The 18,081-nt window shown below is 39.7% G+C and overlaps 1 protein-coding gene across 2 annotated transcripts in view; it reads left to right on the forward strand.

The window, feature by feature from the left end:
• Window positions 1–13,012, forward strand: part of GATA6 (GATA binding protein 6) — a 44,924-nt gene extending 31,912 nt beyond the window's left edge. Inside the window, exons 4-7 of one of the 2 annotated variants that reach the window (XM_056521700.1) lie at window positions 169–294; window positions 2,104–2,194; window positions 5,949–6,058; window positions 10,844–13,011. In XM_056521700.1, coding sequence (XP_056377675.1) covers window positions 169–294; window positions 2,104–2,194; window positions 5,949–6,058; window positions 10,844–11,014 — 498 coding nt within the window. In that variant the 3' untranslated portion in view covers window positions 11,015–13,011. Of the gene's footprint in view, window positions 1–168; window positions 295–2,103; window positions 2,195–5,948; window positions 6,059–10,843 lie in introns of both variants that reach the window. The other variant, XM_056521699.1, reaches the window with a different exon arrangement.
• Window positions 13,013–18,081: the final 5,069 nt, after the last annotated feature.

Below are 18,081 nucleotides of genomic sequence, written 5' to 3' on the forward strand. Positions count from 1 at the left end.
AACTTTATAGATGGAGATAACGCATCTTAATAGATTATTACCGCAGGTGCATTGATCTTTTTAATGCTGTTAATTAGATTTACGGGAAATATTTAAGACCCTGGCCGGCCGCTGTAATGATTGCTTCTTTAATGGGTTAAAATCTAGGTATTTCCCTTTTCTATGCAGCCTTCGTCAAGGAGAATCGGCTTGTCTTGTGCCAACTGTCATACAACAACTACGACATTATGGCGCAGGAATACAGAAGGGGAGCCCGTATGCAATGCCTGTGGCCTGTACATGAAATTACATGGGGTAAGTTGTTTGTTTTCTTCCTACATTTTCCTTTATGATTGGGATTAACATCGGCCGAAATAATCTGTGATAAAAAAAATAAAAAAAGTAAAAAATAATAATATTAAGCATCAACATTTGTTTAGTTAGGTCTTTCAATATATTTTATTATTGGATTCCTCTGTGTTTATTAGGACTTGCATCTGGACTTCTGGGATATGTGTTGCACGCTCTGTAGAAACTCATTAAAACTTTTTTTTAAGAAAGCCTGCGCTCCTCGGTCCTACCTTCTGTTTTCACTATGGACATTTGCACAACAAGCAGCTATTAATACAAATAGGCTCTGTATAGCTTTATATTATGTAGTCACGGGTGCCCCCCCCCCCTCGGAGTGGGACTGCAACAAGGAATATGTGTAAAATTTTAGCATGCTCAGTATAATCTTCATTTAGTACTATTTATTTATTTTGTCACATAAATAAATACATAAATAAATAAACAAATAACTAACTTAAAGGGGTATTCCATGAAAAACCTTTTTTTTAAATATATCATCTGGCTCCGGAAAGATTTGTAAATAACTTCTATTAAAAAATCTTAATCCTTTCAATAATTATCAGCTGCTGAAGTTGAGTTTTTGTTTTCTGTCTGGCAACAGTGCTCTCTGCTGACATCTCTGCTTGTCTCGGGAACTGCACAGAGTAGAAGAGGTTTGCTATGGGGGATTTGCTTCTAAACTGGGCGGTTCCCGAGACAGGTGTCATCAGAGAGCACTTAGACAGAAAAAGAACAACTCAACTTCAGCAGCCCATAAGTACTGAAAGGATGAAGATTTTTTAATAGAAGTAATTTACAAATCTGTTTAATTTTCTGGAGCCAGTTGATATATATAAAAAAAGTTTTTTCCTGGGTAACCCCTTTAATAAATAATAAAAAATATATAAATAGAACCTATTTAATATGTGTGCTTAGTAAGGGTGCGTTCACACATTTACTCGAGTAATTCCTCTTGAATTCTCCACTCCAAATTAATTCACTTCTCCTCTGCCCATTGACTTTAATGTTATTTCTGCTGTCCTGTTCACACTGCGGAAATTCTGCTAGCGGAATTCCGACACTGAATTCCGTTCCGCTTGAAGAAAAAAAAAATTCCACCCGACATCATTTTCATGCGGGATTTGCGCGGAAATGGCTGAAAAACTCTTCACTTCTTTCTCCCCCATTTCCGCACGCAATTCTGCACGCAATTCCGCGCGAAAATAAAATTATTTTTTCCGCCCATAAATTTTTCGGCGTGAATTCCTCTTGATTTACTCCGTGTGAATTGAGCGGTCAAAAGTAAATTTTGAGACAAAAACAGCAGGTTTAGTTATACAATGTATTGATTCAAATTGATGTGACAGCAGTTAAAGGAGAACTTCAGCAAAAATTCAATTATCCCCTATTCACAAGATAGGGGATAAGTAGCTGATCACGGGGGGATTCGACCACTAGAACCCCCTCAATTTCCGCGATGGGACCCAGTGCTCAGTAAGGAGCTCGTGCTGCAGACTGTACATGCTCCATTTATTTCTATGGGGGCACTGAAAAGACCCAAGTACAACACTCGGGCATCATCGGCGTTCAGATAGAAATTCATTGAGGAAGTGCCAACTAGAGCTGGGGTCCTGTCCCAGAGAGTGCGGGGGTTCCCAGCGCTCGGATCCCCCACGTTCAGCTACAGGATAGGGGATAAATTTACTTTTGCTGGAGTTCACCTTTGAGTAGCAATAAGCAGAACACCAGTTTTATAAATTTATGAAGAATCATTTTGTACTCCTGTTTTTTTAGGTTCCACGACCACTCGCAATGAAGAAAGAAGGAATCCAAACTAGAAAACGAAAGCCAAAGAATCTAAACAAGTCAAAATCCTCTAGCAATGGTATGTAATACATAACAAATACGGAACCTGCATTATATTTATTATGCTTTCTATTTTTATATAAAGACAAAAAAAAAAAAATTCTAGAGCATCAGGGTTAGTGTCTGGAAAGCCTCTAGGTTCCTCTTTTTCATAATATTTATCTCTTATGCTCATTTTTGTTTAAATGATCATTTACTTGATATGAATATATTGTAATGAAATATAAATAATACATGTTGGCAAATATATTAAATAATCGCAAAAAATGTCTTTCTAAAGTTAACCTTACTGACCATTATATGGCTTATCTGGGAAATACTTTTTATTGTGCAATGGGCTGAGGCTGGGGTGAAAACAATAAAAATAGTGTACATCTGAATGGCGGTGGTGGGGGCAGCGGTCCGGCTCTTATTTTGGCTAAAAATAATAACCAAAATACTACATGTGAACCCAAAATAAGGCTGTCAAACATAGGGCAGGTGAATATGATTTTTGTATTTTTTTTAATTGTTTTTAGCCCAGCTTTAGATCATTGCAAAGTAAAAAGTACCTGTGCCATTGCTACTTAAGAGAAGATCTGGTGCCTTCTTCAGAGCATGAGCTGCTGGGGTTTAGCAGATCAGCTGTGCTTGAGATGCAGATTTCTTCTGCTTATGACTTGTGTTACACTCTAAGGCTATTTTTAAAGGGGTATTCCAGAACCTAAAAAATTTATCCCCCATCCACACGATATCCAGAACATTGTCCAAGCTCTCCCCCCTGCATGGAACAATGGGTCATCCCTGTGTCAATGCCACTCCTCTTTTGGCTAAAAATACGTACCAAAATACTACAACATCAGGCTGTCAAACATAGATTACAGTCAAACGTAAATATAACATGGAACACAGTCAAGATACAGTCATGGCCGTAAATGTTGACATCCCTGAAATTTTTCTAGAAAATGAAGTATTTCTCAGAGAAAAGCATTGCAGTTACTCATGCTATACACATGTTTATTCCCTTTGTGTGTATTGGAACTAAACCAAAAAAGGGAGGAAAAAAAGCAAATTGGACATAATGTCACACCAAACTCCAAAAATGGGCTGGACAAAATTATTGGCACCTGTAACTTAATATTTGGTTGCGCACCCTTTGGAAAAAATAACTGAAATCAGTCGCTTCCTATAACCATCAATAAGCTTCTTACACCTCTCAGCCGGAATGTTGGAGCACTCTTCCTTTGCAAACTGCTCCAGGTCTCTCTTATTGGAAGGGCGCCTTTTCCCAACAGCAATTTTAAGATCTCTCCACAGGTGTGCAATTGGATTTAGATCTGGACTCATTGCTGGCCACTTCAGAACTCTCCAGCGCTTTGTTGCCATCCACTTCTGGGTGCTTTTTGACGTATGTTTGGGGTCATTGTCCTGCTGGAAGATTCAAGATCTCGGTCGCAAACCCAGCTTTCTGACACTGGGCTGTACAGTGCGACCCAAAATCCATTGGTAATCCTCAGATTTCATGATGCCTTGCACACATTCAAGGCACCAAGTGCCAGAGGCAGCGAAACAACCCCAAAACATCATTGAACCTCCACCATATTTCACTGTAGGTACTGTGTTCTTTTTTTTGTAGGCCTAATTCCGTTTTCGGTAAACAGTAGAATGATGTGCTTTTCCAAAAGCTCTATTATGGTCTCATCTGTCCACAAGACATTTTCCCAGAAGGATTTTGGTTTACTCAAGTTCATTTTGGCAAAATGTAGTCTTGCTTTTTTATGTCTCTGTTTCAGCAGTGGGGTCCACCTGGGTCTCCTGCCATAGCGTTTAATTTAATTTAAATGTCGAAGGATAGTTCGCGCTGACACTGAAGCTCTCTGAGCCTGCAGGACAGCTTGAATATCTTTGGAACTTGTTTGGGGCTGCTTATCCACCATCTGGACTATCCTGCGTTGACACATTTCATCAATTTTTCTCTTCCGTCCACGCCCATATTAGCTACAGTTGCAAACTTAATAATGTTGCGCACTGTGGACAAAGGCAAATCTAGATCTCTGGAGATGGACTTGTAACCTTGAGATTGTTGATATTTCTCCACAATTTTGGTTCTCAAGTCCTCAGACAGTTCTCTTCTCCTCTTTCTGTTGTCCATGCTTAGTGTGGCACACACAGACACACGATGCAAAGACCAAGCAAACTTCTCTCCTTTTTATCTGCTTTAAAATGTGATTTTTATATTGCCCACACCTGTTACTTGCCCCAGGTGAGTTTACAGGAGCATCACATGCTTGAAACAATCTTAATTTTCCACAATTTTTTCAGGGTGCCAATAATTTTGTCGAGACCATTTTTGGAGTTTGGTGTGACATTATGTCCAATTAGATTTTTTCCTCCCTGTTTCGGTTTAGTTCCAATACACACAAAGGGAATAAACATGTGTATAGCAAAACATGTGTTACTGCAATCCTTTTCTGTAAGAAATACTTAATTTTCCAAGAAAAATTTCAGGGGTGCCAACATTTACGGCACTGTATGTTTTCCTGTAAAAACAACTCCATAAATAATAAAAAATAGATAGCCCTCCCCCAAAAATGTTTAGGTTGCAAAACTATATAAGCAAAAGCATTAAACAGTCATTATTAGTTGACTTCTGCCTACCTCCTGTTTCATTGCTTATTTAATAGTGTTCTTAAAAAAAAAAAGGATAATATTAGAACTGGCATATCCGGTGTTTTAGAAATGTTCTGTTCTGCACTTAACTTTTCACAAATGCTGCTGCCACCACCTGAGAAAGTTTTCTGTCTTTTATTTTCACTTGCAATGGTTTGATTTAGAACGTGCTATGAAACTTATAGAAGAGTAAAGAAGGAAAAGTACCACTAGTATTATACTATAAAATGTATGCAAGTGATGGAACAGGGCATCCAAGATTAAAGGGGTCCTTCGCCCCTAGACATCGCATCCCCTATCCAAAGGATAGGGGATAAGATGTCTGATCATGGGGGTCCCGCAGCTGGGACCCCCACGATCTCTGTGCAGTAGCCGGCGTTCGTTTAGAACGTTGGGTGCGGGCAGCGTGGTCGTGACATCACAACCACACCCCTTGTGGCATCACGCCGCGCCCCCTCAATGCAAGTCTATGGGAGGGGGCTTGGCACCTACCATGCTCCCTCCCATAGACTTGCATTGAGGGGGCAAAGCGTGACGCCAGGAGGGGCATGTCGATGACGTCACGACCCCCACCGTCTGCTCCAAAACGTTCGGAAAAAAATGCTGAGGCAGTGGAGTACCCCTTTAATAGGTAAAAAAAAAAATATGCACAGTAATGGTTTTCGGAACAGGTCTCCCACTTGCCTCTACGGCGTCTCGGACGAGACCGAACCTCAGTCTCTTGTAATATAGAAGAAAAACGAAAATGTCCAGCACAGTCTCGATGCAATACGTATGTTTTATTCAGCAGTTAGCAAACATGGTGAACACTTGACGCGTTTCAGCCACAGTATGTGGCCTTAGTCATCCTGACTAAGGCCACATACTGTGGCCAAAATGCATCACCTGTTCACCATGTTTGCTAACTGCTGAATAAAACATACGTATTGCATCGAGACTGCGCTGGACATTTTGGTTTGTCTTCTAAAAAATGTATATATACCAAAAATGTCAAAACCCATACAAATTGTAACTGGTATTCTGCATTAGGCTTACAACTAAAGCTTCTGTGCTATAGTTAGTATCTCTATATAACACGATTTCTTATGTAAATTAAATCTCCTTATTACATATGTCACTTGTAGGTACCGGTAATCACCAAATCCCTATGACTCCGACTTCCACAACATCATCCACAAACTCTGATGACTGTGTAAAGAGTGGATCTCCCAACAATCAGAGCGCGGCTTCTGGGGTAAGTGTCATTATGATAACTTACAAATACAACTCAGTGTCTTATCTCTCTCACTATCTTATCTTAGAGAAGTTATCTCCACAAACATTTAGCTTTCAATGTCTGATAGCATGTATGCAAGAATATCATAAGTCATAACCGAGCCAGTATAAAAATAGAATTCCACGTTGATTTTGTTAACTCATATCTAAAAGGAAAGTCCATGACTGCTGGTTATACGCACAATGAAGTTTTCCTTTATTTTAACACAGTGACTAACAGTTATTGGTGGACACATTGCAACCTTTGCCACAGTCATTTTCAGGGGCTTCTACTTCTTTTGAAGTGTTTTAGATGTTTGGATTCAGGGTTCTTATTAATTATAAACATAGACCGTTCGGTTAGTCAGATGTCCAGAGGACTATTAATTCCTTTTGAGGTTGGTATTCAGATAGTCCTCTTTTTCCCAATGGAAGTTGGAGATAAATATTTGAAGAAATCTTTATTAAATCCTTCGGGAACTAGGCATTTTGGCATTTTGTTGTAAGCTTAGGTACATACAGTTTTCATTTGGTCATCAGCAAAGTGAGTCACTCAACAGGAACCAAACATTTGCGATGCCACTGACTATGATACTATAGGGCACTCTAGACCTGTGGAATCTATAAAGTTGTCCTTTTCCCACAAAATGTAAAGAATATGAAAAGGGGAAACTATTTGAAACAGAGGACATTTTTCATCATATTTTTAGTCAATATATTGACTAGTTATATTTAAGGAATATTTTACAAAAGAAACCCCATAAAAAAAAAAAAAAATAATAATAATTAAACTAAAATAGGGCTAGGGCTGGTGTAAAATGGAAAAAAAATATAAGACACTTACCTACCTCAGTCCCCCCCACATCTCCCATTATACCATTACAGCTCCTTCAGGTCCCCCAACGCTTGTCTCTTCTCCCAGCATCAAAGATGAGATGCCTCAGCAGGACCTGGCCACTTAGGCAAAGACTGGCTGCATTTGTGTCCCATACTGGCCAGTAATCGGCAAATCCTCTTGTCTCAGAAGCATGGAGAAGAGACAAGTATTAAAAGCCTGGAAGGAGCTCCAACGTGAGCTGTGAGGGAATAGGAAAGGCGAGTTTAACTTGTATTTAATTTGTACACCAGCCCCAGCGTATTATAATTTTTTTATACCAGAATACTCCTTTAAATATCATGCTGCATTAGTAATCTTACATGTGTTTGTTCTTGTAGGCATCATGTTATATGTATATATAGGAACTCTTTGGATTTTGGCCATATACATATATGAGTAAATGTTAAGGAATTCTGAAAGAATTCAGTGTTTAGGGCACTAAATGGATTTATTGCAAAACAGTTCCCAGTACTGAAAGACTCTGGCTTAGATCTATTCACTAGAAAGTGGTGTCAGCAATTTTATCTTCATACCACAGATATTTCATCTACACACCCAAACCCTATTCACATTGACGCTTCAGTGTGCATCGAAGGCAAAACTCATCATTAAAAATAATTACATTTGTTATTTACATGAAGATTAAGGAGACCAGAGGGCATTCCAATCCTTCTGTGTTCTTTTTGAGAATAAAATAAAATAAAATGCACCTCATGCAGGTCATGTTAATAATATCCAGAGCAGAATCAATAGAAACACCATAGAATCCCTGTATTGTCTATAGTCCCCGAATTATAGTAAAGGACAATACAGTAGGTTAACTTGTTGTTCCTGACTAAGGTTACTATAAAGTTACATGAAATGTTTTCTATAGAGATCAGCACAGAAGAAGAGTATCTGTGTCGAATAGGTGTTCATCGTATCTGATGGATGGTGCATGCCTAAATGACAAAAAGCTAGGAGAAGAAAGTTTTAGAGAGAAACAGAAGTTGTGAAACTTAATGTACTAAATGTAATAATCAATCAATAATCAATCAATCAACTAACAGGTATTTTATTATCTTTATATGAAAAGTGTAGCTCAGCTTCTGAAAATCGGGGATAGTGTCTTGCATTTAGTAATACTATGGCTGAGAAAAGCGAGGCAGGCACCAATGCTGGAACGCTAGGGGTTAATGACACAGCGTGTGGAGTGGAACAGCGCAGAGGTTATGAAGGAGTACACTTCAGGGGGTGCCAATCAAATGTCCAGAAATGGTTATATGCAATACACGAGTAGAGAAAAGTAGATTGCACTCACCCAGTAGTGACGTTAAAGGGGTTATTAAGAAAAAAACTTTTTTGTATATATCACTTGGCTCCAGAAAGTTTAACAGATTTGCTAATTACTTCTATTAAAAAACCTTAATCCTTTCAGTACTTATGAGCTTCTGAAGTTAAGGTTGTTCTTTTCTGTCTAAGTGCTCTCTGATGACACATGCCCAGTTTAGAAGAGGTTTGCTATGGGGATTTGCTTCTAAACTGGGTGGTTCCCGAGACAGGTGTCATCAGAGAGCACTTAGACAGAAAAGAACAACCTTAACTTCAGAAGCTCATAAGTACTGAAAGGATTAAGATTTTCTAATAGAAGTAATTTACAAATCTGTTTAAGTTTCTGGAGCCAGTTTATATATATATATATATATATATATATATATATATATATATATATATATATATATATAAAAAAAGTTTTTTTTCCTGGATAACCCCTTTAAAACGTCATCTTTATTAGATCATCACTTAAAACATTCCGAAGGAAGGGTAGAGAGATGCGGTCAGCGTGAGCTCACGCTCACGCTGACCGCATCTCTCTACCCTTCCTTCGGAATGTTTTAAGTGATGATCTAATAAAGAGGACGTTTTAACTTCACTGTTGGGTGAGTGCAATCTACTTTTCTCTACTCGTGTATTGCATTTAGGGTGGCATTAGGGCTGTGTCTGTTGGCATAGCGGGAACACACTTAAAATATATGATCCCGAAGTCACTGGGAGTTTTATCTTTAGAAGATGGGTGGGGTGAATGAACCTTATCAATGACCTATAGATGGCACTATGAGACTTCATATTATTGGCCGATTACTGTAATTCCATACTTATTAGATCCCTGTTACAAGTCTTGATGCCATAATTTACAGTGACAGCCTAAGTATAGCTGCATGGAATTCCGAGCAGAGAGCGCCTGATATGTCTGGCTTTGTGAACTCCTCAGAGAAGAAAAACACATATCTATCTTGGAAGTTTGAGCTTGGAATCCTTTAAAGTAACAGTATTTGTTAAGCAATGTAACAAGCAACTATATTTCTTGTGAAGTATAAATAATAAAAAAATGTGGATAAGATGTCATATAGTTAAAAGTTGGCACAGTCTGTACAAATTGTAGTCAATCTGCAACATAGTTTTTAGGACGTCTCATAATACATTTGATGCAATGTAAGGCTGGGTTCACATCACGTTTTTGCCATACTGTTTTCAATCCGCTTTTCTAAAGAAAACCGTATGGCAAAAAAAAAAACGTATTGAACAGTATGGGAAAAAGTAAGCCGTATGTGTTTTTAAACTGTGTACTGTTTTTAAAAGTGCAGTTCCATCCGTTTTTATAAAAAGAAAAAACCCATACGTTTTTGATAATTTTGTCCATTTTTAATGGGAGAGGTGTTGGATGGGGACTTTAGGATGCAAATGCGCATGTGCAAAGTAAAAACCGTATACGGTTTCCCATATGGAACTGTATACATTTGTGTTTCCCATTGACGTCCATGTTAAAAAAAACTTATGTGGTTGCAGTACGGTTTTTAAACCGGAGACAAAAACGTGCTCAACCATGGTTTTGACTCCGGTTTAAAAACCGTACTGCAACCGCATACGTTTTTTTTAACATGGACGTCAATGGGAAACGCACATGTATACAGTTCTATACAGGAAAACGTATACGATTTTTACTTTGCACATGAGCATTTGCATCCTAAAGCCCCCAAGCAACACCCCTCCCATTAAAAATGGACAAAATTATCAAAAACGTATGGTTTTATTTTTTTTTTTTTATAAAAACAGACGGAACTGTATGCACTTTTAAAAACAGTATACAGTTTAAAACGCATACGGTTTACTTTTTTCCATACTGCTCCATCCGTTTTTTTGCCATATGGTTTTCTTTAGAAAAACAGATTGAAAACAGTATGGCAAAAACGTGATGTGAACCCAGCCTAACCTTGAGAAAAAACTTAGGGTGTCATATTCTGGCCTAATAGGTGATGCATATTATTGTAAATTGTGATGTAATATGTTAAATACTGGTACACCATATAAATATTAGTGGGAAAGTCTTCCCTGCCGTGATCCAAATTTATTATAAGGGCACACATCCTGTTGACGAATCTGACATTTGATATCACTTTTCTAAATGGTGTAAATATATTGATAAATCTGCCGTTATACATGATTGTAAATATGGCATATCTGACTGGGATAATTTATTCATGATCTCCAGTTTCCTTATAAAGCAATTATTACCAAAGTACACTACTTATTCATTTTTATTGCAGACTATAGTCAGTCAACAACATATTTTTATCACTTCATTGCAACCCTAAGATTAAATGTATAATATTTTATTACTATCCTATTATTATTAACATTATATACATTTTTATTATCAATATCATCGGGATCATCTTTGTTCAGACTAAATGTTACCCTTATATTATTACCCTGTACATATTATTAAACTGAATTGATAAAAATCGGATCTATATCACAGCTTGTAAATCTTGCGTCTTTACTGATATAACCCTATTACTGTTTATTTGACTATAATTTAATACGTTTTCTCTTCATGTTCTTATATAGGTTGGGACACTGTTGATATCTTCTCAGCAAAGTGGGAGCACCAGCCCAGACAATAATGCACTAAAGTACACAGGGCAAGATGGCTTGTACTCGACTGTCAGTATGGGATCCTCCTCTGAAGTTGGCGGTTCTGTCAGACAAGATTCTTGGTGTGCTTTGGCTTTGGCTTGATAACTGTTGGATTGATTTTGGCATCAGTAAGCCTCCTCCTTATATGTGTTGAAGCAAGTCTACAGACTTCTGATCTTCATACATCTCTAAAGAACACTGTCTAATCCTTAGTGCCTTGGTTTATCTGGAGATTTTTGGAGAACATTGTAGATCATCTATGCAAGAGGAATAAGACTAACGGATATATATTTTACATGAAAATGTTCTATGAAGCCAATGTTGAATGAACTTCCTAACCTGGATGGATGCAGTTAAATGCTCTTTAGAAGAAGGCCTTTATACTCCATAACACATCGGGAAATGCTGCCTTGTGAAAAGACACTTGATCTAATATTATTCTCCAGGCTTCCAGTTGGTGAATTTCACCAAAATTGTCTCACCTATAGTAACTGGCTGAACCCTCAACTTTCAACTATTGAAGTCATCTCAAGAAGTTTCGCTGACACTCTTATCTCTACTCCATTCAGACCATGTGACATTTTGTTTAATACAAGCCTGGTGATACATTGAAGCATGTTGTGTCATAAAAAAATCCCATTATGGGTATGTTCACACGTACACAGATTTGATGCACATGATTTGATGCACAGGATTTTCTGCTGCGGATTTCAATGTAAACTAAATGACTGAGCACATCTTATCTGCAGTTACAAATCCTGCGCATCGAATCTGGGCAGGATCCTGTACGTGTGAACGCACCCTATAGCAGCATCACACATAACATGACTTACTTGGCACCTTGCTGGCAGATTGAAAATAAATATGAATTGATGTCATTCTTTTTGTAGACATACACTGGTTGCCAACCAAGGCTGGCTATTAGATTGCCAAATGTTCTTAAAGATAAATAGCTGCATATCCTCCTGGTTGTTAGGTTGGTCATTATGTACACACAGATACAACAAAAACAACAATCACATAGAAATGAATGTGTCGATGTTGTGTGATCGGGGACGGTGTTCGATAAGTTTTCCATTTTGGAAGATTTGTTCTTTTTAATACCTATAATATTTTTCAGAGAGGGAAATAACCAGCTAAAAAGCTATTGCAGCATAAATTCTACATTTTCAACAAGATTATCATTCTTTATGTGAGCCATCCAAATTTCATTTATGCATGTAGAGGAACAACAAAGTAAAGACATGAGAGTATCACGTAGGTTTATGGACATGGAGACTAAGTCATCATCAACATTATTGTTGACTAAAGATGAGAATGGCTTCCAGGATAGTGGATGATAGAAAACATAAAACACTAAGAAAGGTTTTGGTCACATATTTCCTCTTTTAGGGCCTTTACCCATTTTTGAATGCAAGGAAAATGCAAGGAAGAGCAGATCTGTCTAACTTGAGCAAGAGCCAATTACAATATCCAACATTTGGGTGGAGGGTTTATCGTTCTTAGAGGTTTGTGTGACTGGATTGTTCAGTCTCAGTTGGCATACAGGGTAGCAAATGATATTTTTTCTTCCATAATACAATATTTTTGTAAAGAGAAAAGTGCAATTGTCATTGCAACAATCAGTGTTAAATCATTTACATAAGATTTAACCACTTTTTGTATGGAATGTATACATTTTAACTTAATGGTACTTTAATAATTTAATAATAATGTTAAGCTGGCATTTTTATAACTTTTCCAGGCCTTGACAGGTGCCCCTCCCCCACCCATATCCCCCCCCCTCCCCACCAAGATTTAAATGAACGTTTTATGTATATTGTTTTTCTAATTGTAATTTTCTTTCAAGAACAAATATTCTCAGGAAAATGGTCTTTATTATTAAACTTAGAAAATGCAAATAACCCCACTACCTATTTGCTGTTGAATGTGTGCAAAGTGCAACACATGTTAAATTTGAAAATGTTTATGTGTTAAATATGTACATAAGGTAAAGAACCACACTTGTGTGACTGGCACATTGCTAAGTTGGTTTTATGTTATTTTTTGCCTTTTTTATGGGATGTTGTTGGAAACGTTACCATACTAGAGCTTTAAAAATAATAAAAAAGCCTATTGTTTTTATCATTGATTTTGCTTTTTTAAATTCTTAACACCAATAAAAACGAAAACAATAAAAAAATAAATAAATAAATAAAAACACAGGAAAACCATAGCAAAAAGAACAAGTGTGAATGTACAGTAGACCTCATGCAAAAAGGAGTGCTGGGTACGGAGGTACAGAAGCACTCCTCCCTGAGCTGCTCTAAAGAAGTCTATACAACACAGTATTATGAATTATTCTCCCCTATAACCAGCGTTCCTACAGGAGAATTGTTCAGTAGTGTTGTGATCCAGCATCTGACGGAGCATGTCCCATTCGATGAATGGTGTACTTGGACTCTGTGTCCAAAAGTTGCCCAATTGCCCAAAGCAACCAATCAGATAATTTTTTTTTCATTTTTAACAAGGCCCCTGAAAAACAAAAAAAGCAATCGTATTGGTTGCTATGGGCAACTGGTCAACTTTTCCTCTGCACAGGTTTTGATAAAACTTCTCCATTTAACTATAGACATACATTTTTTTTTTAAATCCATAATAGGCTTTTTAGCATGAAACCCTCATATTCTAACCATCATATCAACCATCATGAAACTGTTATATTCTAACCGTATTACCTTCTACATTCAGGTCTTGTTACTTTCTTGTATGAGGGTTTTTTAAGCCCTATTCACATGACTTTTGAGTATCTGAGTTTGAGGTAGATTTTTTGCTTAGGAATTTGCACTAAAAAACTGAAATGATTTGTCATAATTGGGATGATTATGGCTTACAGCTCATGGAAACCCCAAAGCCCTCCCCCCCAAAAAAAATTACTATGATTTTGGAAGCCATTGCATCTGCTGGTGTTGGTCCACTGTGCTTCATTAATTCCAGGGTCAACACATCCATCTCCCAGAAGATTTTGGAGCACTTCATGCTTCTTTTCCTTTTAAGTTGCATTAATGAAATACACTGGACTTTTGCACAATATTCTAATTTTTTAATTTTCACCTGTAAATTTTATAACTGGAAGTTAACCCCTTACCCTTACGTACATTAACGTCCACTTGCGGCTCCCAAGGTAGGACACGCGCTCAGCAGGTGAGCATGCATCATACCCGGTGGGTCCCGGTTGCTATGAGCAAGCAGGACCCACAGCTAATGCTGGACATCGCAGATTGGGCTGATGTCTGGCATTAACCCTTTAGACCCAAACTTGAATGCAGCATCTAAAATGAAAGCAAACATTGCCGGTTTGCTCAGTGGTGCTGTTGGGGACCACCCCGGTGAAATCGCGGCATCCCGAACAACTTGCAGGATGCGAGGAGGATCCCTACCTGCCACCTCGCTGTCCGATTGACAAATGACTGCTCCGTGCCTGAGAACCAGGCAGGAGCAGTCAAGCGGCAGAAACACTGATCTATGCTATGGCATAGCACTGATCAGTGTAAGTGCTCACTGTAATGAATGTTACAGCCCCCTATGGGGGGCAATAACTTTGCAAAAAAAAGTGTAAAAAAAAAGTTAATAAATGTGATTTAACCTCTTCCCTAATAAAAGTTTGAATCACCCCCCTTTTCCCATAAAAAAAAAACTGGGAATGAAAATAAACATATCTGGTATCGCCACGTGCTTAAATGTTCAAACTATAAAAATATATTGTTAATGAAACCGCATGGACAATTGCGTACAGGTTTTATAGCACAAAAAATGAATAAAAAGTGATCAAAAAGTCCAATCAAAGCAAAAATGGTACTGATTAAAACTTCAGATTAGGGCGCAAAAAATGAGTCCTCATACAGCCCCTTATACGGAAAAATAAAAAAGTTATAGGGGTCAGAAGAGGACATTTTTCAATGTATTAATTTTGGTGCATGTAGTTATAATTTTTTTTAGTAGTAAAATAAAATCGAACCTATAAATCGGGGACCGTATGGTCCTACATAATAATTCTTTGGGACCATATGGCCCTACATAATACATTTAAGATGCAATTTTTTTTTCAATTTTGCCCCACAAATAATTTTTTACTGGTTTTGCTGTAGATTTTGTGGTGAAATTATTAATGGTATCACAAAGTAAAATTGTTGGCACAAAGAAAAAGCCCTCATATGGATTTTTAGTTGAAAAATTTTAAGTGTTATGATTTTTAGAAGGTGAGGAGGAAAAAACAAAAGTGCAAAAATGAAAAATCACCAAAGAGGGAAGGGGTTAAAGGAGTACTGTAGTGAAATAAATCTTATCCCCTATCCAAAGTATAGAGTATGAGTTATAGATCGGGGGTACGACCGCTGGGACACCGCCTTTCTCTTGCACGGCATTCTGGCAGTCCGCAGAAAGGGGGTGTGCTGACAAAGCGTACATGTTCTCTCCATGTATCCCATAGAAATACATGGAGGGGGCATCCCAGCGGCTAGAGCCTCTGCGATCTATAACTTATTCCCTATACTTTAGATAGGGGATACATTTTATTTCACTATGGTACTCCTTTAATTTCTCTTGGCTGTATTTAGCTGTATATGAAGTCTAGTAAAGTACACCTTTAGTAAAGTAAAGTGCACCTTTACATTCAGTGCCCATTTGACCCTATTATTCTGGGAAAACCTCTCCATCACCATTGTCCCACCCATGCAATGTGATGGGGTGCTGATGGATTGGCAGCACAGCAGGAAACCTAATGAAAGCCCCCAGGCTATCTAAGTACAAGTTCAGTTCTGCTGGTCGGCTGTACTTGGCAAAATGTTCTGGTTCTGAACTAGTTCTTTACTAGTTCTGTCTGTAGCCTGCAGTTCACTAATCACTCAAGAATGTTTGTATAACACTGTCTAAAACCATTAGTAGCCCAGCTTAACTGTTAGGCCACCTAGGTGTAAATCTATGTCTCTCTGAGCTGGTTTTAAGGGAAAGCTATCATTAGCATCATCCGCACTTACCGATTGGAAAAAGCTTGTAGGTTGGGTGATGCTGATGACAACTGTACTTGCAATTTTATTACAAAATGGAGTTTCCTTTTATGCTCATTTTTCTTTACTTTACGCTCACAGCAGCAAAAGGGTTAACAATACATTTGAAATGGTGTAGAAAACTTTTTTAGCATAACCAAACATATGGTGCCAATACAACAGCCAATCAGAGTGTCTCTTAGGGCATATGACCCCAAAGTCCCAACTGCAGCTCTTCTTTCTTTGCTGCTCACAACGGAGATAAGTGCTGTTTTTTCTCTGTGATAAACACTGCTCAAAAAAATAAAGGTAACACTTAAACAACCCAATGTAACTCCAAGTAATCACACTTCTGTGAAATCACACTGTCCACTCAGGAAGCAACACTGATTGACAATCAATTTCACATGCTGTTGTTCAAATGCAACAGACAACAGGTGGAAATTACAGGCAATTAGCAAGACACCTGGCAAGAAGGTTTGCTGTGTCTGTCATCGTAGTGTCCAGAGCATGGACACTACGGAGTGGTTCTGCAGGTGGTGACCACAGACCACTTCTAAGTTCCTATGCTTCTTGGCTGATGTTTTGGTCACTTTTGAATGCTGGCGGTGCTTTCACTCTAGTGGTAGCATGAGACGGAGTCTACAACCCACACAAGTGGCTCAGGTAGTGCAGCTCATCCAGGATGGCACATCAATGAGAGCTGTGGCAAGAAGGTTTGCTGTGTCTGTCAGCGTAGTGTCCAGAGCATGGAGGCACTGCCAGGAGACAGGCCAGTACATCAGGAGACGTGGAGGAGGCTGTAGGAGGGCAAAAACTCAGTAGCAGGACCGCTACCCCCTCCTTTGTGCAAGGAGGAGCAGGAGGAGCACTGCCAGAGCCCTGCAAAATGACCTCCAGCAGGCCACAAATGTGCATGTATCTACTCAAACGGTCAGAAACAGACTCAATGAGGGTGGTTTGAAGGCCCCACGTCCACAGATGGTGGTTGTGCCTACAGCCCAACACGATGCAGGATGTTTGGCATGTGCTCTTCACAGATGAAAGCAGGTTCACACTGAGCACATGTGCATGCAAAAAGATACAGCAATCGGTAGGGCCGGACTGACAGGCCGGTCCAATCGGCCCTCATCCGAAGGCCCAGACGGGGGAAAGGGCCCGCTGTCCGCCACCTGCCGCATAAAATAAAAATTTTTTTTTATCTAATTGCCCGACACACACCCGGACCCAGAGAATGGTGCTGCTGGCTGCTGTTTGGCATCTCCCAAAAAGCCACGGCAGCCCTGTAAGAGAACAGCAGTGGCTGGCTGGGAGATGCGCTTTGAACTCCGGCGTGGCACTGCAGCGCATGAGGTCACGTCACCGTGGGGGTGGGTGGGGGGGTGACGTGACCTCACGCATAAGCGCCGCGTCGGAGCTCACTGTGCGCCCGCCGACCTGCTCGCTCTCTCGTACAGGGCCCACTTGTCCTCAGGTACAGAACCCTGTTTGTCCTCAGTGTACAGAGCCCTGCTTGTCCTCAGTGTGCAGGGCCCTGCTTGTCCTCAGTGTAGAGAGCCCCGCTTGTCCTCAGTGTGCAGGGCCCCGCTTGTCCTCAATGTGCAGGGCCCCGCTTGTCCTCAGTGTACAGGGCCCCGCTTGTCCTCAGTGTACAGAGCCCTGCTTGTCCTCAGTGTGCAGGGCCCTGGTTGTCCTCAGTGTGCAGGGCCCCGCTTGTCCTCAGTTTGCAGGGCCCTGCTTGTCCTCAGTGTGTAGGGCCCCGCTTGTCCTCAGTGTGCAGGGCCCCGCTTGTCCTCAGTGTACAGGGCCCCGCTTGTCCTCAGTGTACAGGGCCCCACTTGTCCTCCGAGGACAAGCAGGCCTCTGTACACTGAGGACAAGCAGGGTTCTTTGCACTGAGGACAAGCGGGGCCCTGCACACTGAGGACAAGCGGGGCCCTGTACACTGAGGACAAGCGGGGCTTTGTACACTGAGGACAAGCGGGGCTCTGTACACTGAGGACAAGCAGGGCTCTGTACACTGAGGACAAGCAGGGCCCTGTACACTGAGGACAAGCGGGGCTCTGTACACTGAGGACAAGCTGGGCTCTGTACACTGAGGACAAACGGGGCTCTGTACACTGAGGACAAGCGGGGCTCTGTACA

This window comes from Hyla sarda, chromosome 5 (assembly GCF_029499605.1).
Source record: "Hyla sarda isolate aHylSar1 chromosome 5, aHylSar1.hap1, whole genome shotgun sequence".
NCBI lineage: Eukaryota > Metazoa > Chordata > Amphibia > Anura > Hylidae > Hyla > Hyla sarda.